This window comes from Diuraphis noxia, unplaced genomic scaffold, assembly GCF_037042655.1.
Source record: "Diuraphis noxia isolate RWA-SAM2 unplaced genomic scaffold, SU_Dnox_SAM2 contig0001, whole genome shotgun sequence".
NCBI lineage: Eukaryota > Metazoa > Arthropoda > Insecta > Hemiptera > Aphididae > Diuraphis > Diuraphis noxia.
The window spans coordinates 88,157,015-88,173,445 of record NW_028301711.1 but is presented as its reverse complement, the minus strand read 5'-3'; the positions used below and the strand labels follow the sequence as shown (position 1 = coordinate 88,173,445).

The window sequence follows — 16,431 nt, the reverse complement described above, 5'->3', positions numbered from 1 at the left end:
TTAATTTAAAACTTGAATTATTTACAATATTTTATTTTATCAGAACAATTTATTCAAAATAACATTTTCTTTTTTGAAAAATATATTCAAGGCTAAAAATATGTAACCTAAATGGTACAATATCTATTAATTTAGTAATTAATGATTTATGATTTATACAATAATTATACCTATGAATAACATTTTGACATGTTCTTATCTTAAAAAATTTGTTCGAAACAAAATGTCGATTTTTGTATTTGTAATAATTTAATGTTATATAAAATTATATAAGCAATTCGAATAATTATAAATTATAATCAATAAATGTTTCTGATTCAAAATAATCATTTTTTTAAATTTAAGCGTGTGTCATACCTCTGCAGGTGGTTTACCTTTTTACATGTTAAAATATTTATATGATAATATAATATATTATAATATAGCTCACATCATGTGACAATTTTCTATGATAGTTGAATATAATAGGTGTGGAAGATAATATTCGACGAAGAGTTAGTGATCTATGGACAAACATACTAAATTGTTTTTATGGTATTATCGATTTAACTGAAATGTACCTCTGCAGGTGGTTTACCTTTTTACATGTTAAAATATTTATATGATAATATAATATATTATATAGCTCACATCATGTGACAATTTTCTATGATAGTTGAATATAATAGGTGTGGAAGATAATATTCGACGAAGAGTTAGTGATCTATGGACAAACATACTAAATTGTTTTTATGGTATTATCGATTTAACTGAAATGATGTGTATCGAGATAATATATTATATATAGGTAGATGCCTACATCGGCGGGTGGCGTCAATCATCAGTAATATGACTGAAGTATTATAGTCGTCATCATTAAAATTATAGAACCTAAATTTTAGATAATAATGATTGTTTATAATATTGGTCCGTTGAGATTTCAATATTCCGATGAATATTTAGGATTGCTAATTCGTTTAAACGAGAATTCGAGATTTACTGGTATGGATTTTTATGTAATAAAAAAGTCAAAGTATGTAAATATTTATGTTATTATTTTCGCCTAAAATATGAATTAAAGAACGAAATTTCCAATAGAATAATTTGTATACAAATAAAAACTGTATAGTTGTAAACATAGGAAATACGTAAATATTGGCGAAATAATGAAAAATACCTATATATTTACATCAAAAAGTGTCATTTTATTCAGAAATAATCACTAAAAATAAAAAAAATAAGCAATTGCACGATATCTACATAATATAATATTAATACTAATATACGTAGGTACTACATGCCGTCATTTGGACGTGCTATTACTAACAAAAACTGTTGTTATCGTTGACAGTAGGTCTAAGATCTTATGTAGGTATACGATAGTATTATTCTCGGATCACTGTAATACCGCCGTAGTTTAGTCCTAAATCTCGCTGCTATTAATAATTAACAGGTTGACAGCGATCATTGTTGCCGAGATTTCAATATTATGACTTCAACAGGAGCCCGCGGCGGACGTGGAATATGACACACAGGTCATCAATTTTGTTTTACATTTTAATATAATTAATAATTATATTAATTATTAATCATTAATTATAGTACGTGGTGTAGAGTCAATTTTTTTGTTTTGTCAATATATATATAGGTAATGTATTGTGCATACCAAAGTTATAGTCTATATAGAAAAACAAATGTGTTTTATGCCCACAATCATACAATACCTACGACTCACGTCAAGTCTGCAGTCCATTTGACATCGTACATCGTATAAAACAAATAGGATCACATATTATAGTGTAATATTGTTCTAATATGTTATGTAATATTATGTTAACATGAGTTATACCAAATCGTATCTAAATAGAACGCGCACTTTATACTTTGATGGGTATAATAATTATTTGTTTTTCTATATGGTCATAATAAAATAATGTAATAATATCGTTTATTAATTGACACGAGTCGACAAACCGTCGAGTAAAATAAATATGGCACCTTGACTGCAGTGCCGGACAGCTGATTATAGGCCAAAAATCAAACGAAAAGAATAATTAGTCATGTTGGCTCATATTTTATGTACATATACGTACTATATAATTTCTGGTTTATAAATTCAGTTTCTTCGTTTAGAACTGTTTCAATAAAATATTTTATAACTAAACAATCGCGGTAGTATTGTTTTCATAAACAATTCGAGTGGCATATATAATCGTCGAATAATAATAATATCTATCATGGTATAGCTTGTACACAGACTTTGATGGGATTCGAATGATTCGATACAATTCCCAAAGGACGGGCTGATCTCGTGAAACTTATGTGCACGGTTTTTGAACGGATAAACATCATACAAAATAGGTACATTGCCGAATTCGTATACAAAATTGTTTACCGTAAACCGTTCGCGGTACGGAGGTAAAAGAATGAACGTTATACGATTTCTGGAAATTGTAAATAATGTGGATACCGGATTTACTATTACCACAATACCACATAATCATTTATACATGATTTGGAAAATTTAAATTTTATATTGCATGGTTTTGAATAAAAACAATATGAGTACGGAGTTCCGAAAACCTGTATAATTTAGTATAAACAATAATATTAGAATCGTGAACAACCCTCAGACTATTTTCGGTGTAGAAGGATACCCTCCTACACACCTCAATGATACATTTTGTATTGTGGACATTTCTACTCTATAATTTCACATTCGGAGCGGAGCAATGATTGTATTGATTTTACAATATGTTTTTTTTTCTCGAGTCAGTGTTTACAATAAGTAATTCATTAATTTAATTTTACATACAAAAGTAGGTAAAAAAAATATCAATATCATGTATATAATTATTTTTTATGATTCATAATCACAAGAATACGATGCGTACTATCATTGTTTCGGACTTCCTGTTATAAATAACAATTATTGTATTCAACTGATCAAGATCCAGCTGCACTATTGATCAACAATCAACATATTATAATATCATACAACGATCAATTCGAAAAATAATAAATAATCATTATAAATATTGAAGGAAGTATATTAGTAGAAAAAATCGATAATAACATTTATAGGGTTAATCTGTTTTTTAAAAATCATCGAATAACCCATATCAATAATGTTACGATATTTTTTTAAAATCCTTTCGTTTGCTGATACAATTTCTCCACAAAAATAACAAAACAATATATTTAATTATGAGAGAAACAGTATTTTTAGCAAATTGTACATAATAGGGGAAACTAATCTTAAATTAATCGATGATAATTATTAAATTTTTATTTTGAATGAGTTGTGGGTCCAAACCAAAATTATAATGACGTCTTCCGTTTGATGAACACTGAAATCGCCGCGTTAGATTTGTGGTGGCATAAAATAATATGTTAAACTATCGTGAACGTGTTTGTTAAAGGATAGAGTCGACTAATAAATATTATAATAATAATACCAGTATGTACCACAGCTGGTACCAGGGTTAGGAATAGGGATATTTTATAAGAAAAAAAACTTAAAATACACAATTTTAAAAAGTTAAAACAAAGCTATGCGTGTATAACCACCGCTCACTGTTAAATGTTAATATACTTCAGCAGTGCAGCTTACTCATTTGATTTTTATTTATACTGCAGGGCACAATAAGTATGACAGAGATAACTAACTACCATAACACAATACCAAACACACTAACACCTTATCGTAAAAAAATATTGATGACAACTACAAGCTCGTAAGTGGTATATATGGTATAATCGTCATGTACTCATGTCGAGCCACTCACAAAATATTATTGAGTTAACAATTTCACAGAGTGAAAATTAAGAGTGTGAATAGGTAACTATTTATTTTGATAGTTAGGTCATATTTTTGTTTTCTTACTATCACTAGTATAACTTGTGAAAAATGTATTATATGCGTCATGTCATAGTCTGATGAGTTATGAGACATGAACAAACACATTGATTTAAATGTTATATTATTATACATGTAACTCCAACGCGTCTATCTTTAAATAAACACAACATTTACCTTTAATATTATGTTTTTCAAACCAAAAATCTGTTGTGTGATTATATATTTTAAAATTATGTGTGCATGCTGAATGGTATAATATAAGTGTCTTTATCGAATTCATAAATTTGCTTATCCCCTTATAAACATAGGTAGGTATGCATATTATGCAAACTCAACTTAAGACCCATTGAGATACAATTACGACATTTTTTAGTTTTAATTTCACACGCACTCCACATATACCTAAGTTTATTTTTGATTTATACTATTGTGTTGGCTGTGAGTTACATAATATGTTGATGATAATTGATAAAGCCATTTATTGTATCCGCTGTGGATATAATATATAATATTAACGTGGAAAAGTATATATACCTATCTATATTATTATTATGTGCGCAAATCGCCTCTTTTTAATTTATTTAAGTGAAAGCAAATCGCCACTTTTATACTTACTGTGAAATATTTTTATTATTATAATGTGCGCAATCGCCTGCAGTTATATCACAGTTATATAATATACTGAATCAAGTGTATCATATTATTATTAGCATTATTTGTGATTAGTGATTACCTATTTTTGTGTTTAGGTATATTCTTCTATTGCGTGTGTATGATTTTTTATTACTCGTATATAGCTAGAATCAGATGGCCAGAATGCTCTCCGCCAAATTGTGAGTTTTTATTGTTAATGTTATTTTTTTTATATTATACGTATTTATTTGTTGAGCCAGAATAGGGCCGTAAATAATCTATTATTTTGTTCATAATATAATTTATACTATTATTATTTATGTTGGTTTATAGTTCCAGCCAGACAACTGATATTTGTCATTTTTATATTGCTGGGCCAGGATGACCGTATTAGTTTATATATTTGAATTATAATTTGAGATTTATTATGTATTATTATTTACGCATTACGTAATTTGAGTTATCTTTTCGTTATAAGTTTAAAAGTAGGTACATATATACAAACACATACTTACACACTTACCCATGCAACCAGCTCACTAGTATTTACAGGTCTTGCTCCGCAAATCTGTCCAATTCTTGGTGAGTCCTAAAACATACACACACACACATACAATACACTGGTCGGTCGGAGGGTAGCGGTGTACTGCCGTGCGAAGTATTTCGGTGACCGGGCATCACGGCCAATTTTTTTACTTTTCCGGCCCATACACTATCTACATACAGTACTTCTTGATGAAGAATGCACCATGTGTTCAATATTTTAAAATTTGTTTTGTATATTATATTTTTAAACTGATACTTAAATTTTAAATACTTATCTGCAAGTACCTATCCCACTTCCCTCCCTGGGTCAGTTCATAATATGGTTCGTAATTCCAACATGGCAATTTTGATCGATCGGCAGCAGTACGGCACACCAGCAACTATAAACATATGTACAATTTATATAGAATAATTTTCCACCGCCTATAACTATTCATAATTTCCACTGTCGAGATTAATATTACCGACGTAATTGGTTATTATGGAAAGTAAATGACGGAAGTAATTTACTATACGGAATTCAAATGCGGAAAATACATACAATAATGTATTATGTTCAACAGTCATCAGCGAAAATGGTAATGAGTGACTACTGCAGAAGTTACGGAAAGACAGAAAAACTCAACTTTTCGACATCTATAGATTTCATTGTTTAGATGCAAAATAATATTTTGAACATTTTTTAATGAAAATATTGCAATGTAGAACATCGAACAAAACTTTAATTTTTTGTTCGTTTATAATTTTATATAAGCCGAGTACCAAATCAAAATTTCGTGATGTATTTACCCAACCATTACACTGCATAGATTTATACAACAATTAGATACATTTAACTATACGTAATTTTATAAATTAGATTTGTAAATAATTATATATTATTAATTTTTATTTTATTAACATGGTTACAGAAAGTATTTACGTTTGCAAGAAATATAATATATATTTTTTTATTTATATTATTGATATTGCAGGATGTGTCCATTTTATCAATATTCTAATAAAAGGTTTAAAAGTGTAAAAAAAAATTGAATTAACTAAATTAAACTAAAACTTAAATAGGTTTCGGTCAAATATGAATCCTGACATCTTGAAAAGAAGTTCCACAAATTATCGTGATGAGGCTATTCAGACTCTATTTAAAACATGTAAGAATACAACATATAATAGTAATATTAAACGAAATATAAAATTATGTGTTCGTTTACTTGACTGGCAGTAAGGTCACACAATGAAATTGAAAAACAAAAGATAATGGAAAGCAATAAATATCAACATCCTGAAACCATCAAGCAGTGTTTAGGTGACATTCTTGGGAGCATAGTTATCAACTTAATCCCTAAAGATGAATTGTTATGGTGGAAAGAAAACGATAAAGTTCCGCTACATTTTGAGTTGAAGCCGAAAAATATGCTATCTGGTGACATAAAACTGACACCAGTGGATAATGACGAGGACACTAAGACATTATATTTAAATATAATAAAGCGTAAATTTATTTTTGTACTCAACACTCAACAGGGTAAAAAATGTTTACTATACTTTTATATTTTATAGTCGTTGGTGAACGTCTCAAGAGGCAAGGTGAAATTAAACTGAATGAACAACATAACGAAGCACTTCAAAGAAAAGTTGAAGAGTTAATGAAAAAAAAAAAACAGACTTTGGATGAGAAGATTAGACCTGCGGAAAGATTGAGATACGAAAAAAACTTATCTAAAGTCATGGAAGAATTTAATAATTGCAAAATTGCTGTAATCCAAACTATTTTTTCCTATTTCTTTCTATAATCTCCCATTCGATAAACTGTGATGCATGTCAAAATATTTCATTTTCTTTCTAGAAAGCCAAACAGGAAGTTAAAATGAATATTATGAGCAAATGCAATAAAGAAATAGAAAATAATTCGAATAAGATTGCACGTTGTTTGAAACACATTTTAAAGATTTCTGCAGAAAAACAGGAGAATGAGATGAGAAATGAATTTGATTACCAAATGCAGCTGGCTCGAAGTAAACTGTTCGAAGAATACATGGAAGAAAAATGTGAATGTGAACTTTCCTGGGAGAAAGAACTAAAAGCGATGAAAGAAAAAAATGATAGAGAACTCAAATATTTGAAGGTATCAATGGAGGCAGAGCATATACAAAACCTAACTGAACTAGAACTGAGGTATAAAATACAAAAACGAAAAAAAATGGAAGCACGATTAAACACAAATGATACAAATAAATCAAAAAAAAAAAAATCTCTCATTTTGATTAAATAAATATCTACGACAAGATATTGTAGAAAAGCTTAATCACCTATATATATCATACATTCATACACATATATGAATTAATTATAGTATAATATTGAGTTCAAACATATATATAAGATGATTTATTCATAACGGATCAGATGAAAATCGAATTTATCAAAAGTATTAATATTGTTGTGTATATTCAGATTTTAGGTATTCTATTATACTTTATACTGATTTATCCCTATTCAGATTTGCTACATCTAATAGAAATTATATTAAAATGTTGTTTGTTAATATTCTTTCGCTTTGGTTCGACCATGGCATTTATTAATATGTATGAATAATTCAAATTTTAAATTTCTATAGGCAATGTTTTTTTTAAGCATTTAACATTCAAATAATTTCAACACATTCATTGACAATCATAAAAGTGATAACAATAATGGCTTACAATGATAATATTATATTCAATATGATTAAATCGTATTATTATATTACGAACAAAGTACAAAATTCAAAGCAATTTGAATTGGCCCTTAAATATTCCTTAATTGTTACTATATATTTTACTAGCCGTAGATTTAATGCTATTTATTAGCACCGTATAATAATTGATATTATTTACTTCCTATTTACTTCAACATCCTGTTTAGCACAACTGGTTGACCATTTTTATTGTTACAAATTAATTCATTGAACTAAATTAAACACTCGCTACATATCCTCCTTGATTGACGTAGGTATACAAGTCTCCACATGTTAAATACATCCTCAATGATGGCCAGTATAATATATATTATGCACTATGTACTACACTATTCTAAAATATAAAAAAGTTCTTTAATTTTAATATGTTAGTATTTTATTTTCTAAATCAATTATATTATTTTGTTGGTTAGTCATTTTTTCAATCGAGAAAAAAATCTAGCCGATAATCATACTATTACATTTATAAGTACATTTTTATCTATTTATCTATTTATTATATGGTTTTAATAGTGTTATATTTTTCTTAAGGAATAACTAAAAATAATTGACCTCCAGGTGTGAATTATGATTTAAAAACATACATTCTTAGATTCAACTCATAAGTCAGTATAGACTAAGTATAAGTTTGAGATAATATAAAGTAATTTAATAGACTAAAATAAGTTACATTAACATTAAACGTCCTAAGAGTTTAATTAATTTTTTACAATAACATTATATAGAAAAAAAACATAATTTCGATTTTGTTAAAAAATTTGGATTTTTTCTTATAAAAAATAATTATGAATACCTATTAGTTTTTGAAAATACGATTACACCAATGATATTTGTTTGCATTTTAAGTTTAGGTTAACCAACAATTGTGTAGATATTATATTATATTTAGATTGTAACATATCATATTACCTATATTGATCTGTAGCATTAAAATATAATACCTTCAAGTGCGGCAGCAGTTGATCATCAGACTATGAGGGTTGGACTTGAAGTGTATAAATAGTATTTTTTTTGATCAAATTTAGAGGAATGAGCAAATGACATTACGGACTGTATGTATACGGTATGTTTATTGTACGACTGTAAAATTATCACTAGCGACACTAGCCATACTCGTAACTGAGAGAAAATAGACAACTATGTACTTTTATTATATTAAATATAATTCACTGTTACATTCATAGAATAATTGATTTTAATACACATAAATACGGATTATAAAGATGCAAACGTCAAAGCGAGGGATTAAAGTTAAAAATTAAATTTTAACCAGACTAGAAAGTATTAAAAATGAAAATAAATAAAAATATACTTTTGATAAAATTTCATGAAGGAAAATTGTATTATGTAACTACTAAGAATATAGTAATGAGATTTATATAACTTTCGACAATACTGGGAACATAACATAGGACAAAACGAGGGGTGAAAATGAATTTTCACTCTGTTAATAAATATGGGTACTAACTAAACATTTTATACAAAAAAGGAAACTTATAAAATTAATTCACTACTTCACTAGTTAAATTAAATAGTTAAAATGTTGGTAATAATAATTGCAATTCATTAATAATAACTTTTTAATAATTAAAAATGAAATTGTATGATTTATATCAATTGCATAAATGATTTTTAATTTATTATATTACTGTTAAAAGAAAATCATATTAATCATACGTAAATATTGATGTACCTACATTGGTTCTTGTTACAAATACTCGAAAATTATTTATACTTTATAAAAAATTTGAAACACAAAACTTTATACGTTACACTTTAATATACTTTGATATAGTCAAACAGAGCTAGATTTAAAGTTGTGGGGATCCTAGGGCCCACATAAGATTGAAATATAAGAATTTTTAGTTGATCTACATGCTTTAAAACTTAAACTTTAAAATTATATTACTGATGGATTATTCACTCATCATGCAATTAATTTCTTATCACATTACTAGAAAAATTAAAAAAAAAGGTAATCATTTTTTGGGGGCCCTGTAAACAAAAATCTATTGTGAAAAAAATAAAAATAAATTTAGAATTTTGTTTCTTGAAAATACTTGTTTACATTATAATATTATCTCATAATGTGCAACAATAAAATGGAGTAATAATTTATAAATAATAAATAATTTATTACTTAATAATAATAATTTTTATTAGGTAGGTACATCACGGTGTTTAGAAGGAAATAATACGAACAGTAAAAAAATAAATATAAATATTCAAATTTAATAAGATTTTAAAATTATACGATAATACAAACGTAATTGAAAGATATTTATAGAGTAAAGAGTGATAAAGTTTACCCTGTTTCTTGAGACACAAGGTATAGGTATAGATTAAATAATATAGTTTCAAACTCATTAACTTAGCTGTTATTGTTAGTTTATAAAATATCTACTTAGAATACAGAATAACTAGTTGAAGTATGAATTTATATTTTTATAGATTCATTCAATACATTAACTAGAAGTTTCCGTTATTCTATAGAATAACTAGTTATTTCACAGTATTACTGAATTTCATTCATTAACGCTGACATAAACGTGATTGCAATTAAAACTACAATTTCCAAATGTGATTTCATAGGTAGGTATAGCTGCATGGAAAATGTAGTATATTTCGCTGTATACTAATTGAGACCCTATACGACCTGAACGGGAAAAAAATAATATACGTGTACTAATTGACTCCCGGGTATAAACGGGAAATGTACTAATTGAGTACGAGGATTATTTTGATTAAAATATAAAATCAACCATCCAGAGTCCAGACACAGAGGAAATTATGCCGTGCCGCGCGTTAAAAGCCGCTCCAGACCTATATACCTATGTCCTATATATATATTATATAATATTATATATACGCATCATTTTTATATTTTTATTTATAGTTAATGCTATTTTTTATTCAGCCCATCCAAACATTTACCAATTTATAAACAATTTGTTGAAATGCACAACGCGAAACGTATATAAAAATTAGAAGTGCTCATATATCTAATTAATACAAGAAATTAGGTACATAAAATAAAAAGAAATCAGTAATCAAATGTAGCTGTTGCAATCGAATACAATAACTAGATTTGAATATAATATATAATGCTTATCCTGTATATTTTTACCAATATAAAAAATGTTATTTTATCATTTATATTTATTTAATTTACCTATACAATATACTTGTAAATAATTTCTAACCATATTTGTAAAATTTTTGGTCACAGACATTAAATCTGTAAAAAATGACAAGGAAAAATTTTTTTTTTAATTTGACGGGACTCAGTTAGTAGTTAGGATTAAAAAATAGTCTCAATTACTATTAACCTAAAATTTTAGTGGACTCAATTGGTATATACTCTAAAACAACTCGGGACTCAATTCGTCATAAAAGGTTATACTGGATCTCAGTTCGTATGCAGCATTATGTTTTACATGCAAAACAGAATGCCATTATTACAAAATAAGTGTTATTTATGCCATAGGTAACGACGTACGCAATATTACGGTAATAATCAAAATTCAAACATTTAATAATTTTAATCAATAATAATGTTCATATAGTCCAATGGCTTTGAAGGCGTTGTGTATTTTATTTTGTTAGGAAGGAAGTTGTTGCGATATAATAATTAAATTTCTACAAAATTTCAATTATAATTAATTTTACTTTTAATTAAATTAGTCAATATATAATATCATTAGAGTTCATGTTTATTCTACAAGCCATAAATAAGTTTATATTCAAAATAGGAATGGAATGGATTTTGACAAAACGAACCAAAAGTAGGTACCTACCTATATGATAAATTAACAGTTTGTAATATTGACAATATGCATATTCAACTACAAGGTATTATGTGCAGTCAGTTTTATTATTATTCGTGTTAACCCAAATTATGCGATATAAATTATTATTGAAAAAACTTGCTCTCTATAGAGTGCGATAAAAAAAAAAATTATACCCAATTATTTTATTAGCTTTATATGACAACAATTTTTATGAATCGATCACAAAAACATTAAATAAATAAACTCTTGACAAATTTAATTTAATGCAGTCGCGTCTTAAGTCTTGAAATACACGAAGCGTTATTATTAATTTTTAAAAATATAATACCACTATAGCTTGAGAAAAATACTCTAAATTCTCGATGGATTTTATTTAGAATACTGCTGTTATTTATGTATTGTAGAATTTGGTTTTGTATTTATTTGTGTATATATTTTTGTATAAAAAGAATCAGTATCAATCAAAGTAAATGCAATATAAATAATCATCGGTAACTATCTTTTTTTATTGATGATTAATTGGATATTAGAAAAAACAGGTTTTTATTTTCTATTGAATAACAAATAAATGCTTAGTAAAAAAAAATTCTATAAATACTTAGTAAATTTATTCCTTGATGTCTTGAAAATAAAATAAGAGCTTTCGCAATATTGTTTATTGAATATTTTGTGACTTTTTATTGAATATGCGAGACCCATTAAATTAGTAGATGATGATCAACGAACAAAAGTGATTTGATGTCGACCAGAAAACCCAGAAAACCATTATTTTAAAAAGCTAATGAAATGCAAACATTTCATTTTTTTCTCGAAAATTTGGCATAAATAATTAAGCAAAATTATGAAATTAAGTATTGCGATATTCCCGTATTATAATCAATTAACGTTGTAATACATTCATATATTTTAGATAATACTTACTGTGTACAATAATAACTGTAAGCAACAGCAACAGCAGCAGCTGTCAGCGATTGCGGTGACGTGTAGTGTTGTTGGGTAAATTGACTAACATGTTCTTCGAAACTCGAAAATATTATGTACTTGAAATGCGTCCTATTCTACACATGTATGACACATATAATATACACGTTTTGATTAAATTATACGATGCGTTTTAAAACTACGATTCGTAATTCGTCCATCATCTTCCTCAGCGGCATCGTCATGTACTATATTTTATACTCGTATATCCGCCCTCATCATTGCCCATGGCTTTTATTGTTATTATAAATATTCACGATAATAATTGTCGTGAGAAACTCCCCAACTGGTGGCCCTGCAGAATTATGGTGGGGTGGCCCACTTTCCGTTAATTAATCAGCGTTAGTGCCGAGTATAAATAGAGCCTTGTGAACCTAATCCGTTACCATACAGCAAAGTGCTGGCGGCGATGACTGGTGCAGCACCGACGGAGTCAACAGATTCCAAACGCAACGGAGTGGCCGAGCAACAATTATCGGTGGTTACCGTGTAAGTACCTATTATGATAATATTAAATTGTTTTAATTTCGATATGATATTAGGTAGGCACCCATTAGCAGGCCCAGGCGGCAGGCATTATAAGTTAGTCGGAAAAGTGTATAAAGTCGCATATTATTATTTATTTATTCTGTATTTATTTCATCCTTTTCATAAGTTAAGTTGGTTTAAGTTTTCATTCATTTTATATCGAAGTACTAAATACACACATAAATAACATATAATTTTCAAGCATTAAATATTTATTTTCATAATACCATAATTATATTTAGGATAATAACTGATAATCAAAGTCTATTTAAGTAGGTTAACGTCCATTTTTAGAGCATTTATTCGTTTTTTCCCATGTGTTTTTCCAACTAAAATATTGAATTATTTGTCGTCTTTGATATTAAAATATGCATTAAAGAAAAAAAACTCACAGGATAGTTCACTGTTTTCCCTAACACCTTACACAAACCAATGCTAACTAACTAAATAATATACTCGTCCTCTAGTTCCTATATAGTTTATAAAAAGCATGAATTAGACAGGGTAATGTGCTGGTTGTTTATGTCTTGTTCTTACGCATAAACGTACACTTTGAACTTCATTTTTTATTTTTAACTATTAATATAATCACAGACTAAATCAAGTGAAAAAGTTACTTTTATTTTTATACTCAAATGCTTTTTAGTTTTAACAGCGTACAGCGCTCTTACAAATGCAAAATCCATTACCACTCTTCCAAGAGTGTCTAGGTAATGCTTTTATTGTAATTTCAGAACTTGATGTAGATAAATGTTAAGAGGTTCCCAATTACCAACATGTATTGAACATTTTTTTAATTTACAGCTAAGATCGATAATGATAATCATTATCATTATACTGAAATTCTGCTATCGGAAAATAATATAGCTCCTCTATTGACTATTGTAGCTTTGTATAGATTTCTATACATTACATTTTATGTTATTCGTCCTGATACATACTAGGCAATAATTTTTGTAATAAATAATAAATAAATAATTTTAAATCTAATATAAAATATATTTTTTTTTGCATTTTTGATAGCTAAAAGCATTTTTCGAAACTCGCCTTCCCCGTAGTTATTTATAGCATAACTTATACTTAATATAATAGTAATAATAATTTAAATGAATGCCAGTACACTAGTTGTTTTTCCTATCTGGTTCTTGCGTAATATGAACAAACCGCATATAATATGCATTTTGTTTTATATTTTTAACACTTATAAACTCAAATAACAATAAAATATAAGACCCCCAAATAAACCTCTCAAAAATATTGATTTCTTTAGTTTTTGTACTTGATGGATGTAAGCAAGCTAAGTTTATTTCAAAATCACATAAACGATTTTACGCAAATGCGATTTGTTGATGTTGTAACTTGCGGTTTTTTTAGAGAGAAAACAAATATTGCACCAACGTTTTTTTAACAATAATTTCGTAAACGTTTTCAGGACAATCGACAGACAACCTGCGTAGTGTAATAATAATAATAATAATAGTAATAATTTATTGTGCGCTCACCAAGGTCGAAGGCATTTAAACGTGTAAACACAATATCGTGTAAACGTCCACAACTACAACCCACCTGAGCGGGGCCCGACTCGGTAAGCGTACATCTGTTTGGCGAGATTGGAACAGTGGCGATATCCCGTCGCTGTTTGAGCGTCAACCAACCTACTCGATTATTATTATTATTATTATTATTATCAATATTATGTTTGCGAACGGTTCACGACATCTGACGCGGAGTGTTATTCCGTCCGGCTGGTCTTTGTACCGGTACGATCGTATGACGGCCTAGACAGGACGTCGCCAGCCACTCACTGGATAGAGCGGCGACCAAGTCCTGGGACGGTATTTGATAACGGTGGTCATTGCTTCGGAAACACCACGTCGACTTCATTAGCCGTTATTCCCTGTTAGTTAGCCACCCGTCTAGTGGCGTAATTATGATAAATCACTGGAGTTGGCTAACAAATAAGAGATAATGGTGACAAAATCGACGATATTGCTTCCTTACAAATATATTTATGTGTTTCAGTCGAGTCTCGAACCTCAGTAACTCGAATTTTTATTTCATCCTTTGAAGTGTTTTGAAGACCTGTACAAAGTGTATTACTCGAAAAATACACAAGTTGATTTATTTTTATTACCCCTAGAGATTTGAGTTTTCGAGACTTGACTGTATTACATTATTACGTATATATTTTTAGTATGAAATATAAAATGTTTAGATGCCGAGTTGCATGAACTCCGTTTATACTAAACATTATAACATTTCAATGGATAAATATTGTGAGCTGTTAGATAGGTCTAACATATCATATGATATTGGTCCATTAAATTATAGTGGACAAGCATTCTTAATTTGATCAATTTTTATGTGACCTAATAAAATTTATTACCATTTGGGAATATCAAATTATTATATTAAGCAACGCACGGAATTTTATTGTAATATTAAAATATTATGTTCTTTTAATTTATAAGTTTATATAATTTTACGCATAATAAAATGTAAATAATCGTACCCACCTTTTTTTTAAAATTTTTTCAAATGTACTCTTTTTATTTTGAACGAATATTTGAATTATATACCTATATTAGTATTATGATATGATATATACTTATATTTTTACTATGTATTTTTTAATTTGTATAACTATAGTTATTATTTAAGTGCATTGGTCACCTGTAAGGTAAAGGGTATTTTTAATTTATTGCACGTTTCGTATTATTTTTTTTTATCGTATATAAACATTGTAATTAACGATTTTTAAACTTCTCATTATAATATTTAGAATACTATTGCTTATTACAAAATAATATTACACATTAGAGTTGAAATAAATTATTTTCATGTTTATCGTATAAAATGTTTTTATTAATTTCATAAACCTTATTAATAATAAGCTCTTTATTACGATCGCACATGAGGTAAATAATATTTATAAACTAAATTTATAAACAACGTTCTGCAGAATTGGTCACTTTGGGATATCTTATAAACTATAAAAAAAAAGTCAGGGTGTATTTATGTATATATTATAAAATAGAGTTCAATACGATAATTGATTATAATATTATATTGTGAAATATAAAATATAATAAAAACTTGTTTAAGATTCATATGAATAATTGGATTTATACGACGATGATAAAACTGTGCATACTCCGGGCTCAGTATTTATAGGTTTGGTTTATGTTTTATGATGATTAGGTTGACTGAGATTCAATGTATTACGTATTCTAGTGGAGTGTGCCAAAATCATTCCGCCCTATTTTGCCAATCTTTTATATCGCGTAATAGCTGTTAATCGTATCACGACCTACAAACGTGTTTAGTTAGCAAATATATATATAATATATATAATATATATTTTATATTTGAAAAAA

At 27.6% G+C, this 16,431-nt stretch overlaps 1 protein-coding gene across 1 annotated transcript; it reads left to right on the top strand.

The window, feature by feature from the left end:
- The first annotated feature begins 6,095 nt into the window (after positions 1–6,095).
- LOC149062349 (uncharacterized) lies at positions 6,096–7,289 on the top strand. Its single transcript, XM_089215298.1, has 4 exons — positions 6,096–6,168; positions 6,240–6,509; positions 6,578–6,774; positions 6,864–7,289. Exons 1-4 carry the CDS (start codon positions 6,096–6,098, stop codon positions 7,287–7,289), a joined length of 966 nt encoding a protein of 321 aa, XP_089071424.1.
- The last annotated feature ends 9,142 nt before the right edge of the window (positions 7,290–16,431 follow it).